The sequence below is a fragment of the Biomphalaria glabrata genome, chromosome 4, assembly GCF_947242115.1.
Source record: "Biomphalaria glabrata chromosome 4, xgBioGlab47.1, whole genome shotgun sequence".
Lineage (NCBI taxonomy): Eukaryota > Metazoa > Mollusca > Gastropoda > Planorbidae > Biomphalaria > Biomphalaria glabrata.
In genome coordinates this window covers 38,092,941-38,105,785 of record NC_074714.1, presented here as the reverse complement: position 1 = coordinate 38,105,785, position 12,845 = coordinate 38,092,941, and the positions used below count along the sequence as shown (strand labels likewise).

Sequence of the window (12,845 nt, the reverse complement as noted above, 5' to 3'; positions counted from 1 at the left end):
CCAGATTGTTTTTGGCTTTGCAAGTGCTGGTGTGGACTGTGCAGTTCTGGCCAGTAGGTTCGGGTTTGGTTCCTTTGTCTGAAAGGATACCTTACCGATCCCTTAGTGACTTAGTCTGTGGGGGCACCAAGTTATCAAGCTCTGTCACTGCCAGACAATCTATATCAGCGCAAAGTTAATAATATTCTATTTCAAAGCTTATACCAACTCACTGTATCTGTCTGGTAAAAACGTTTGTACACATTAATTCTCACCCAATCTAAGCTAATCTAAGCTAAAATTGTGCACACTTATTTCTAGTACCGTACCTAACAAAACAAGAACCAACAATAAAAAGTAACCAATTATTTAGTTAAATATTAGTAATTAATTATTATGTTTGGTATGAAACGATGGAAAGAAATCGTACTTGACAGATGTGGTGGTATAAGTTGAATTAGTCCCCTTGGGGAGGCTTGAGCCCTGAGTTCGAATTTAAGTCGTACAACTTTTTTTAATGCATTTTTTTTTAAATGGTTCCCCCCCCCCCTCCTCCTTTCCCAACTGGTCCAGACTAGTGAAAGAATCATAGCTTATTGAGACAGCTCAATAAAAACAGTTTTAATTTCTAATCGCACAGATTTATTCTTGTTAGTTTTGTTATATTACAAATTCAATTACATGACTAATTGATACAAGTATGCTAATATACGCTTTGTAAGTTGTTTTTTTTTAAAGTATTTTTTAAAATGTCTTGCTTGTCTTATCTCTGGACGTTGGGCTTGCTGTTGTGTTGTCTGTAGTGCCAGCTGCGATGATAGATTGTAGCTCTGACACAACACACTTTGTAGTGTATATCTTGCACTGGAAATATCTATTTGTTGAATGAAATCAAATATTTCAGTGAATCAAATTAGAATAGGTAGAGTATAGGTTGAATCACAATATTCACTTCACGTGAAATGGGTTTGCTAGCCGAAACTAGTAAAAAATAAAAAAAAAACAGAATGAATCGAACAACCTAATTCCAAGCAACTGTCTGGTCGGTCTCATTACATTGTCTATGGAGAGACCTAGAGACCTTTCTAACTAAAAGCATCAAACCTCCACCAGGACTAGAGGACACAATATGTCATCGTTTGAAAAAGATCGATAGACTCAACACGTAATGAAAAAAAAAAAAATTTTTAAGTTGCGTCTACAAAACAGAGACTAAGTCTTGTTTAATTAAAATTTCTAGTCATGGAAAAGGCTACAGGAAATAGCAACACGATTAATTCGTATAAGGAATAGGCCTACACTATTTATATATATATCGTTGTAGTTGCTTAAATTCCTACTATTTCGTTGCTTACAGTCCTATTTCATACTCTTTTTTTTTTTTTTTTGGTTTGTGTGTGTCGATGTTTCATAAACTATAGACATTTCATTTTGTTTACAAAGCTTATATTAACTCGCAAATTTAGTACACGTTATATCTCCCACTTCCCAGTAACTTATTATCATCTGATTAAAATAAACAATAAAAGAAAAAAAAAAGATTATTACTTTCTTTGCATTTTTTATTCAATGTTGCTTTTACCTATTACAAAAACTAAACTTTGTCTACATCAAATTGACAGTATGATCTAACGCTACCTCCATATATTACATTCATGCGAATAGCAGGAGCCTCATTACATAAACATGGAATTCAAAGACCGTTCGGTGTTTTCCATTGCGTACGTACGTGATATGTGTGACTTTGTGCAATTTGGTCTTCGGTCGTGAGAACCTTTGAACTTTTTGAATAACCTTAAAAAAAAAAAAGAAAGATTAGAAAAAGATTAGACAAATCTGCTGGTGACTTTCCTGTAACCTTCTTGACTTGACCTAGCTGCTCTATAAATAGAAAAGGTTGCGCTGTTCGGGTCACTCGGTCCGAAAGTATAAAGGTAAAAAAAAAGTCAATATTTTAAAGTAAATGAAGCTGGGACATTAGCCACCCTTTTTGCTCTTGTCTTAAACACGTAGTCTGGATTCTTCCCCTTTAATACAAGTGAATTTCAGCAAAGAAACAAAATGTTTGTCTGTATTTTCACATTAGAAATACAAGCTTCACATTAGAAATATAAGTTTCACATTAAAAATACAAGCTTCACATTAGAAATACAAGCTTCACATTAGAAATATAAGTTTCACATTAAAAATACAAGCTTCACATTAGAAATACAAGCTTCACATTAGAAATATAAGTTTCACATTAAAAATACAAGCTTCACATTAGAAATACAAGCTTCACATTAGAAATATAAGTTTCACATTAAAAATACAAGCTTCACATTAGAAATACAAGTTTAACATTAGAAATACAAGCTTCACATTAGAAATACAAGCTTAACATTAGAAATACAAGCTTCACATTAGAAATACAAGTTTCACATTAGAAATACAAGTTTCACATTAGAAATACAAGTTTAACATTAGAAATACATGTTTAACATTAGAAATACAAGGTTAACATTACAAATACAAGTTTAAAATGAATCTGTATACAAAATAAAATAAAATTGGGGCGCTGTGGCTGAGTAGTTAAGCGCTTGGCTTGTTGATTCAATGGGGTTTCGGGTTTGAATCTCAGTGAAGACTTGGATTTTGAATTTCGAGATTTTATAGGTGCCTGAGTCCATCCAAATCTGATGGCTAACTGACCATGAGTTGGGGAATGTAAAGGCGCTTGCTAGTTGTTCTTGTCACATGACTCGTTAACCGTAGTCCTAATAAACTGATCGCAGGGTCTGGGTTCTATTAATAAATGATAGTTCAATTTTTTATTTACATTGAATGTTAAATATTACGCCATTAGCTCAAGTCGTGATTTCGAATGTCAAAATGCAGGGGCCCCTAAAGAGGTCAAGCCCCCGGGCAAATTCTTATCTAAGCTACTGATGTATATCCTATAATAAAAGCAAAAGAGAAAGATTCTGACAGAGAGAGAAAAAGAGGGAGAGAGAAAGGTAGAGAGAGAGAGAGCGCGCTAGAAAGAATGTTTGAAAGAGAAAGCGAGAAAGAATAAAAGAGAAAGATGTGGAGAGAGCGCGAAACAGGTAGAGGGAGAGAGCACGACAAAGAGGGACAATTGGAAAGAGAGAAAAAAGGTGAGAGAAAGAGAGAAAGATGTAATTATCTTCAGAATGTGAAGAAACACCCGAAGCATGTGAAACATACAACCTGGTTCCCTGCCCCACTTACACCGCGCAACCAATGTCCACCAGCTCCATCTAATCATAATATTACTAATAATATAGAACGCATAGAAAATTTAAAAAAGAACTAGTCGACCCACGGCGTAGCATACGAGGCTATTTTGCAGGGCCTGCCTTAGGGCACTGCAACCTATGCGACCGCAGTGGACCCAGCACTTTCATAGGCCCCACGCTATTCCTAGGTGTAAATTATTAAATTAAACCATTTTATTTACTTATAACAGATTTTCCGCGGCCTCCTGGAAATCTACGGAAATTGCAAAATATACAAAATAGTCTTAGAAATCTTTTGAAAACTCATAAAAATCTCCTAAAATATATAGACAAAAATTGTCATTTTGGGGTGTAATTCAATATGGAAAACGCCAATCCTACGCGCGATAAAAAAAAAACGGCTTTATCACGCAATTTTGGAATCTGGTGAAAGAAGCTTCTCGCGCCTCAAACTAATGAAGAATTACTTAAGGTTAATAATTATTTGCTAATTCTTGCTAATTAGGCCTGTTGTTGGCGACGATAATAAAAAGAATTTCAGTGATACCCAATATAGACTATGTCCCAATAACAAACCATTGCATAACAGGAACCTTTAAAATTTACTCTAAAAATCAAAAGAATATTCGTTTTTAACTGGTGCACTATGGTGTATTTTTTGTTTACCTAAACGTATATATATTAGTTCCTTCAAAAGAGAAGTTACATACATAGTACACTTATCCTTGTGTTAATACTAGTCGTGCATGCTAATCTGAGACTCTAACTCTACTAAGCTTTTGGTTTTCCTGGCTGATTCAGGCAACCATCGCGTGACAGACAGACCGACTTTTTCTAAAGAAGACAAAGTGGGATAACTCATGTTTTAAATGACGTAGAACGATTCAAGAGCCTCCACTTTGTAAGTGCTATGATGTATATATTTATCCTGGTTATTTCCCTTTTACGTACAATTATTTTTAAAATATAGTCGGACCACAAGTCTATCGTGCGCACAAACACAATCAAGAGTAATAAAGAAAATATTTTTTATTAATGATTCACTTTTAATTTTAAAAAATCAATTTTAATGGTACCGGCTAAAATGGCATTCTGAAATACCGCTCTTTCATATTTTCTAAACTACATTATTTTAACAGTCAATTATTTTTTTTAATGTGATGTTTGTACAAATACTTTTTCAAAACGTGATCGCATGGTAGAGAGGAAGATCCGGTGTGACGTCAAACCTATTAAATAATGTTGGTCATAGGTGTACACTGGTAGTACTTCTTTACGTTGTGACCTTTGAGTTCATGGAAATGATCTACTCACATTGTGTAAAGAGATTTACATACTAGTTTGGAAGAGCAAAGATTATCCAAAAAATGATACATTTATAACGGAGAAAAAGACTTTTTTTTTAAATTTCAGTTATAAAATGGCCAATTTTTCCTTTTAATTGGGCTCATTATATGAGACATTGTAGAGATTATTATATTATTTTTAACGCGTACTTAACGAAAAACAAATCCACTCTATTTCCCAATTTTCTGCTCAGCCCAAACGCATGGATATAGTATTTATTATTATTATGTTAGAAACGAACAAGTATTCGTTCTCTGGCACTGCCAGGGTCGAGTTTCGTTATAGAGAAACAAAATTCAATACAGTCTCTTTATCATTGTCCACTGAGGAATTTTCTGGAGAAGTGCCGTCTGCAGCAGTACCTCCCTCTGACAGGCAACGAGAATGTTAAGGGCCTTGAAGGTATCTGTGAGGTCAGTTGTTATTATCCCCTCGGTTTTTCGTTGTTTGTCCATTTCCGACAGTGGTACGGCGATGTCAATAATTGGTAGCGGTTTTTTTTTTTTTTTTTTTTGTATCAATGAACAGCAGATCAGGGCGATTAAAATCTACCGTTTTGTCGGTCAAATTAGGCCTATCACAGTACAGCAGTTGATCAGTAGACTCGAGAAACTCTATTGGCGAGTAATTGTAATAAGGAGGAGTGTCCTTACCGATCAAATTGTGCGTCAAAGCCAAGTGCTGTGTATTAGCTTTGCATTTGTCCTTCGGCATTTGTCAACAATATTGAGTTTTAGGTTATGCTTCTCGTAATTTTTTTGTCCTAATAACTCTGTCCTGTATTGCTATTATATTATTATTATTATTATTATTATTATTATTATTATTATTATTATTATCTTGTGTCTCTGCAAAAGAAAGCCAAAATTGTTCGAACAAATGCCTAGATTATATATATATAGCCTTTGTATTTCAACATCATTTCACTACGTGGGGGCCTAATATTGATCCTTTACTCATTTTGTTTTTACAAAACTTACTCTAATATATCCTTAGGCATTTCTGTACACATAGAGAGTTAGGTAATAAACTATTAGTAATATTATTAACACGCATGATGCTTATGACCTCATAAGGTACCCCGACAAAATAGCGCGAACAAAATAGCGCAGAAAAAAATATATTTCACTCATTTTGCAAGAAATAGGCTACTTTAGATATGGTAAAATAGGAATTGTGTCAATATTTTTTTTTTGTTTTGTTTTAATGAAATCATTTTTCAGTCATTTTGCAAGAAACACTTTAGATATCTTAAAGCATACATATACAAACAGTAGGCAAAAGTTATAACAAGCGAAAATGAATTATTTCAAAATATATTCCAAAAGTGAAAACTGGCAAAGATACTTGTCAGATTTATACACACACATACACACACAAACTTTCACAAAGTTAAATTGTAGGCAATGTCACGTAGAAATTCCATCCTTGTTGGAACGGGGTCAAAACATTTCAAAATCCTATTTTTAGCAAGTTATGCATTTTAAACAAAGGTGAAAAAGGGGAATGATATAAAATTTAAAGTACTCTAGTTCTCTGCAAATATGGCATACTTTCAGATCTATTAATGTTAGAATACGTATGAACATCAACAAAAATGCTGCCCCAGACATTAAATTACTAATAATCTGGTACTTTTATATAGTTTCTATGGCCGACGGCTAAAGTGTGACCAGCACAGTGATGGTCTGCAAGGAAAACTTGACCTTTACAGTTACCAACCGCCTTACTTCTCCCAACTAATCTCAGGTACCCATTAGAGTTGGGTGGACTCAGGGGCGTCCTAAAAATCCCGAAATTCAAAATCTGTCTTCACCGAGATTCGAACCCGAGATCACTCAGTTATAGGCCAACCGCTCTACCACTCAGCCATCACCGCCCCCCCACACACACACAAACACTACACCTTTCTAATCTTGTTGGCATAGTTGCTATTTCAAATAAAAAAAATAGAAAATACTTTCTTAAAATTTAGTTAAGCTAAAATGTACACACACTTTTCATGTTTCATCCCCGACAACAGCTTGTATTGATTTTGAAGACTAATACCTAATTTATCAATTAAACTTTGAAAACACTTCCGATGTGTTTACGTTTGAAGAAGCGGGTGGGTGCTTACAATTTCAGGGTATCGATCTAGTTATATTACTTATAATTTGGCTAATATGTTTACTGTACAAGCTGCTCAACAACGCATGCGCACATCAGTTCAAATCAAAAGTAACCCTTCTCCAGCTCATCTCTTTAAATTTAGTGACAAGGGAGGGAATGAGGTAGACGCTGTTTTTTTTTTTTTTTTGCCCCTTCTTTCGGCACACGATATCGGGAAACGGAATAAAACGGCTGGGCTCCATTGTGACCTCATTTAGCCTAAAGTTTCAAGCTAACTCGTTTACTGCTTTAACACATGTGTGCACTAGTTAAACATGCAAATCGACCTTGATTTTTATGATTTGTGCAGTTTCTGACATTTGTGTTACGAGTTTACAAGTGTGCATTTTTTAATTGTTCGTAGTTATATAGATATAGATGTACTAGGTGTAAAGCGAGGAAGACAGTTCTGCATTGCCAAATAAGCTTTCTGGCTAACTGGATCAATTCGGTCAATAGTGTATCTGCTTGCGTGTTGCTGTGTTCTGTTTGAATTCGGTGTGCTCGAAGCGAAGCAGCTGTCGCTCTGGTTCGCCGTGCATAATTTGGTTTGCGTATGTCGTAGAGGCTCGATTCTGACCACATGGTTACTACCTATGACAACAGTTACAGCACACCATGTGTCAACTCATAAATCATTTACATGATATAGGTGTATATGTCGTCATCCCTCTCTCTCTCTCTCTCTCTCTCTATTTTAATCGTGTTGTTTTTCCAAAATGTAATAGCTACAATTTGCAGTAACTTTTGTTTGCATGTGAGATGATATATCGATGATGTGACCTTCCAGGGTTCAGCCTCTATTGGAGTTGTTGAAATACTTAACCTTAATCCATGATAAGCAACAGCTCTGACCTTGGTGTTGGAACTTGCCCAGACAGAGCTAAAAAAAATCCTTTGGGAAGGTGCCAGGGTTGAACTAGATTGAATCACTGGTAACAATCTAAGTTGTAGATTATATTTTCATTTAAGTTAGGCCTACCATATTGCAATGTTTAATCGGGAGAGATCTTTAGCTCTAAGCTATAAATACGTGCAAACTTCTCATCATTTTTTTAATATGTTAGACATGCATGTGCTGGATTTACCGATAGGCAACACACAGAGTCCCCACTTGCTTGGCCACCCCACCACCTCCAACAAATTGTTCCAGGGTTTTCAATTATTTTAAAGAAAGGGCAAAGGGAAAATAGCCAAAAATTGATGACAATGTGTTCCAAATAGGTTAGGGCCATATTGCCAAAAATTGATGACAATGTGTTCAAATAGGTTAAGGCCATATTGCCAAAAATTGATGACAATGTGTTCAAATAGGTTAAGGCCATATTGCCAAAAATTGATGACAAGGTGTTCAAATAGTTTAGGGCCATATTGCCTAAATTGATGACAAGGTGTTCAAATAGGTTCGGGCTATACCAAGTGTAAATCCGGTTCTGGATCTACATGTTAAATTTGTTAAAAGACTTTTTTTTAAATAGGCATTCAACAATGAATTTACCTACGCTTATTATAGACTAATAATAGTATGCAAAATACATATAGGAGTATGCATCTTATATCTTATGAATTATAGACGTTTCTTCACATAAGAATGTGTTAATCGTGCATGTTAATTTAATCCTGCTAAGTTATTAGGTTTCATGTCTGATTCAGGCAACCCTTTCCATGCTCTTATGGCACTAGTTGACACTAGGCAATACCTTAAGTAGCATTTGTAGGAATTTATTAGTGTGTAGAATACGAAAATATGTCTTTATCTTTGTGTCGTTCTGAGTATTTTATTAATACTGGGTTGAAAAAAAATTCATGTGTGCATATTAATAGTAAAATGTCTTTATTTTACTGTTACTTTTATCTTATAAGCTCTTTTTATTACAAATAAAATGTAAAATTAAAAGTAGGCCTATTTGATATTTGGAAGTAGGCGTGCTATATATAATGTGCTATACCGGTACACAACGTTATAAACAATGCTGTTATAAACACCTCGCTGTCTTAATGCTAGTTGACCCGTGCATATAGGTTAATGTAATCTTTAAGTACAAGCCGATCTGAATGGGTAAAGGACGTGACCTGTGTTTAATTTGGGTTTTTTTCCTCAACCAAGCTGTATAGTTATCCTTTGCTGTCTCATAATGAGTGCCCAAGTACGACCGACAATTATAAGTATACATACTCCTTGTTCTTGACAACTATGGATAAAGTGAAGCCAAGTAAGATAAGATGTTAAGTTTTTAGAGTTGTTTTTTTTTTTTAAAGAAGTTGGATAAAGATCTGGTGAAGCTATGTTTTTAGCTTTTATAAAAAAAAAAATAACTATAAATAGAATGTATTTAGATAGATCTAATGAAACCTTATATTATTTTTAAAAAATAATCATTCAATACTTTTTTTTCTATAATAAAGACTGTCAAAATCATGTTGGCCTAGATTGAGATATACTTAAATTGTATTTGTTATGTAGACTAGATGTAATATATATATATAGCGTATATTCTATTATATCAGAAATCCGACTATCTGTAGATGAAATGAATGATTCAAACTAATTATTTTAAATCTAGATCCAGTAATGCTTAAAGAATGATGATAAGCTCAATCTCCGTAGGAACAATCCTCTTACGAGTCAATACCTTAATTTAAGGGCTTATCCTTGTACTAGAAGTTTCGAGAATCTAGAAAATAGAAATATACTTAAGACCGCATACAATGCATACACGTGACCTACATGGACCGTTATATCGAGTGGGCCCTTCTATATTTCATCGGGCAACGGTTATATAAAGTTTTCTCCAGGTACTTCTGGTAGTATAGGTTAATGTGTTTAAACAGAATGCAGAATAGATCCATGCATTGCTTTATTCTTAGCCTGGCCTAGGTTGTATATATTTCTTAACCTATAGGCGTTTTTTTCTTCTTCGGTTATCTAACTGTGAGATTATACTTTTCAGTCTATCCATGCCCTTTGAACTTTTTCCTTCCCTCTCATGACCCCCCCCCCTCCCCAATGTCCAAGTTGTGTTTTTCACCACGCCATGCGTTTTCTTAACTAAAAAACTCGTTTCTAAAATAAACGTTTATATAAGCGTATGTATTAGGCTTCCTTAGTGGTTCCAGTTAATTATAGATTATATTTAAACCCCCTTTTTCTAGCTCCTGCAGCCTTTTTTCTTAACTATGTTTGTCATACTATTTCCAAACCCAGTATTTTATCAGAACTCAAATTATGCTATCAACATTGTCTTGTGGGTCAAAGATAAGAGACAGATAGGCCCTATCGTTGCCAGTGCAGATAACTTCAGACACCTTGTTTCACCATCCCCATACAGTGAACCCCCTATTATTCCCACGTGTGTGTTTTGTAAGTCGTGGGTTGTGTGTTGCCCAGCGTGTCCACGTCATACCAGCACACCATTTGCACGCTTATAAGTGTCGTGTGTTGCAATGTGCCGGTACTTGGTTGTAGGCCTGTTGTATGTTCGTGACCCGGACACGAGTTAACCATGCAATACCATCAATAGCATTGTCGTAGTTCTGAAAATATCACTACATACGGAAGCAATGTACTTATGCTTCCATAGCAATGATTCAATAGACTTTGAATAGACCAATCAGTACGCAACGCTTTTGCAATCTTTACCTGAATCTATTTCTTATTGACTGTTAATTCTTAATGTCTAAACATATATCTCCTCCCCAAGAAGGGATAAAAACTTCAATTATATATGTGTGTGGCAGATTTCTAAGCGAATATTTTCTTGGTCAACAAACACATTTACAGTCACACACACACTCACGTATTCCCTTTAGCTCGCGCCAGTCACCGCTTCTTCTTGTAGCGAATGATGTTTCCAAATACAGAAGATTCTTGATCTAGCTATTAGAATCTATACAAGCTACCTGGGTCTTAATTAGCATCGACTTAAAACTGTACTGTTTATTTTATTATTAGATTATTAACCAGGGCACAGAGAAGAAAGAAATTGTGGTCCACTTTTTTTTGGTCTACTTTTAAAAAGCGCGTCTTAAATGTAACCATGCAATGTGTACAAACCAACGTGATAGTTTTTTATAGCTTCTGTTGCATGGTTCTACGGTCATTAAACTAAAATGTAAGCTTACTTGTTTATATGCTTAGCGGGAGTATTTAGTTTTCTGTTAGTTGGACTTGGTCCAAGAAAGTAGATATAAGGAAAGGGGAGGACTACTTACTTACATGTGTCTTATACGCAGCTTTATTTCTTTGCTTGTCTACATCCCGTGAATGTTTGATACAACCCGCTGAGTGGATAGTCTTAACGTTGGCCAGCATTACTGTGTGTGTGTGTAGTCTAATCGAGAGCTCAAAACAGTTGTTTACGCTGGACATTTGAACACGTCATTCTATTGCATACAAATGCTTAATCTGGACATATAATTTGTCATTTCGATTAATACACACTGCTTAAGCTGGGCATTTAAACAGACATTTCGGTGTATGCAAATGTTTAAGCTTGGATTTGAGTAAAGAACGTTTGATCTATTCACATTTCAATCATTGAACAATGATGTCCGACCAGTCCGATTCTATGGATGCGTCTACGCCGGACTCACAGTCTCAGTCCGGTGACGATGTTTTTGGAGCATCAAACGGCCAAGAGACTGCCCCGGCTAATGTGGCAATGGAATGTGTTAATAATTCAGAATGTGCAAATAATGCGGACTGTGGCGCGCCTCCTTCATTGGTGGACGGCACAGATGGAGTCCAAGAAACGCCACATTTTGCCAAAGAAAGACGCAGGCGTCTAAGTGGCTGGATGCCTAGAAGCAAAGATTTGCAAGAGTCTACAACAAAATCTGGCTACGGCTGGACAAAGACAAAGTGCAGCAGTTGTGCCAACAAATGTAAGTCTAGGTTGGAAACTCCTTACATTGCAAAGGCAGACCATAAGGCACTTTGGCTCTGACTAGATAGACACAAGAGGTTAAAGGTCAACATTATTGTGCTTTTGCCTACATAGAGATAAATATCTTTGTTGTTAGAAAGCCAGTATATATCTTATTTAATGTTTGTTTTTATGTAAGCGAGTCAAGATAATTGGTCCAAACTATTAGAAATTCTGTTTGACTACAGTATTGTCCACCCCAGCTTTTTTTTTTTTTACTATAACAATGACGATATAGATGCAAATACAAACAACATATTCTGATCATCCATATATATTTGCATTTTAAAAAATACATTTGATCTGATCTATGTTTATTTAAACACTTTTTAAGTTTTACTTTTTAAAAATTCCACATGCATAGGCCTATACATATACAAGTTAAAAAAAAAAAGAGTGAAATAGTGTTGCATGGGGAATCCATCTGTTAATTCAGTTAACTTAATCTTTCATATTAATTATTGATGTAAATCTTTTCTCAGTCATTGGTTCTTGTGATATTTGAGATGCTCCCGATAGTTGATATCAACAACGTCAGGAACAAATAACCGACTGTTCGACCATCATTTGTGTATGAGAAATTCTCCTATAGAAATATAACACGAAGGTTATTTCATGTTCCCGAACTCTGATCAAGAGCTCGGAAGTTCGATCAGAAACGAAGATTATTTTAAGGATGAGGATCACTTCAGTTATTAACTGGCTGAGCGCTTTGCAATAGCCAATGCATTTCTAAGCAAATTAGTTTTGAGATTGAAATGCCCAGCTACTAACTGGCGCATGCGCAGTGTAGATCTTGTTCTCTTTAAATTTCAAGATATCAGAGTTCGAGAATCCAGGGTTCCATCATTCATTCCTTCGTGCTGATGTAAGTAATGTCTCGCAAGCCTAGATCTACATCAACGTATTTTACCGTTCTCAGCTTATTTTAAGGGTTATGATCTCGCAATTTTTTTAGTTGAAGCGTAGTGTAACTGTTGGAGCAGGCTGGTCAGAACCAGTGACTGAAATGCGTAGGCCTACATCTACAACCGTACAGCCCTTTCAGGGGTGCCACTTTTCCGGAATAACCCGGAAATCCGGTTTTGAGGGGTCCGATTTTCCCCCCCTCCGGGTTTGCCTTCTACAATTTTGTAAAAATCCAGGGTTTAGTTGATTTAGACTTTTTCGAAATTTCTGGTCATTTTCCCCCGTTAATTTTAGT

The 12,845-nt window shown here is 35.5% G+C and overlaps 1 protein-coding gene across 11 annotated transcripts in view; it reads left to right on the top strand.

Annotated features, from left to right (window-relative positions):
• LOC106054082 (6-phosphofructo-2-kinase/fructose-2,6-bisphosphatase-like) overlaps nucleotides 1–12,845 on the top strand; it is a 52,969-nt gene that overhangs the window by 22,398 nt on the left and 17,726 nt on the right. For 2 of the 11 annotated variants that reach the window (XR_001215372.2, XM_056025695.1), the window contains exons 1-2: nucleotides 6,884–7,055; nucleotides 10,950–11,600. The exons of 1 other annotated variant lie outside the window; for it this stretch is intronic. Coding sequence is in view for 7 of the 10 variants with exons in the window: in XM_056025695.1 (XP_055881670.1) it covers nucleotides 11,261–11,600 (340 nt within the window). In the remaining 3 variants the exon portion in view is untranslated. Of the gene's footprint in view, nucleotides 1–6,883; nucleotides 7,056–7,107; nucleotides 7,369–8,625; nucleotides 8,930–10,949; nucleotides 11,601–12,439; nucleotides 12,510–12,845 lie in introns of those variants that run through there. 8 more of the 11 variants (XM_056025693.1, XM_013209805.2, XM_056025692.1 and 5 more) reach the window with 8 other exon arrangements.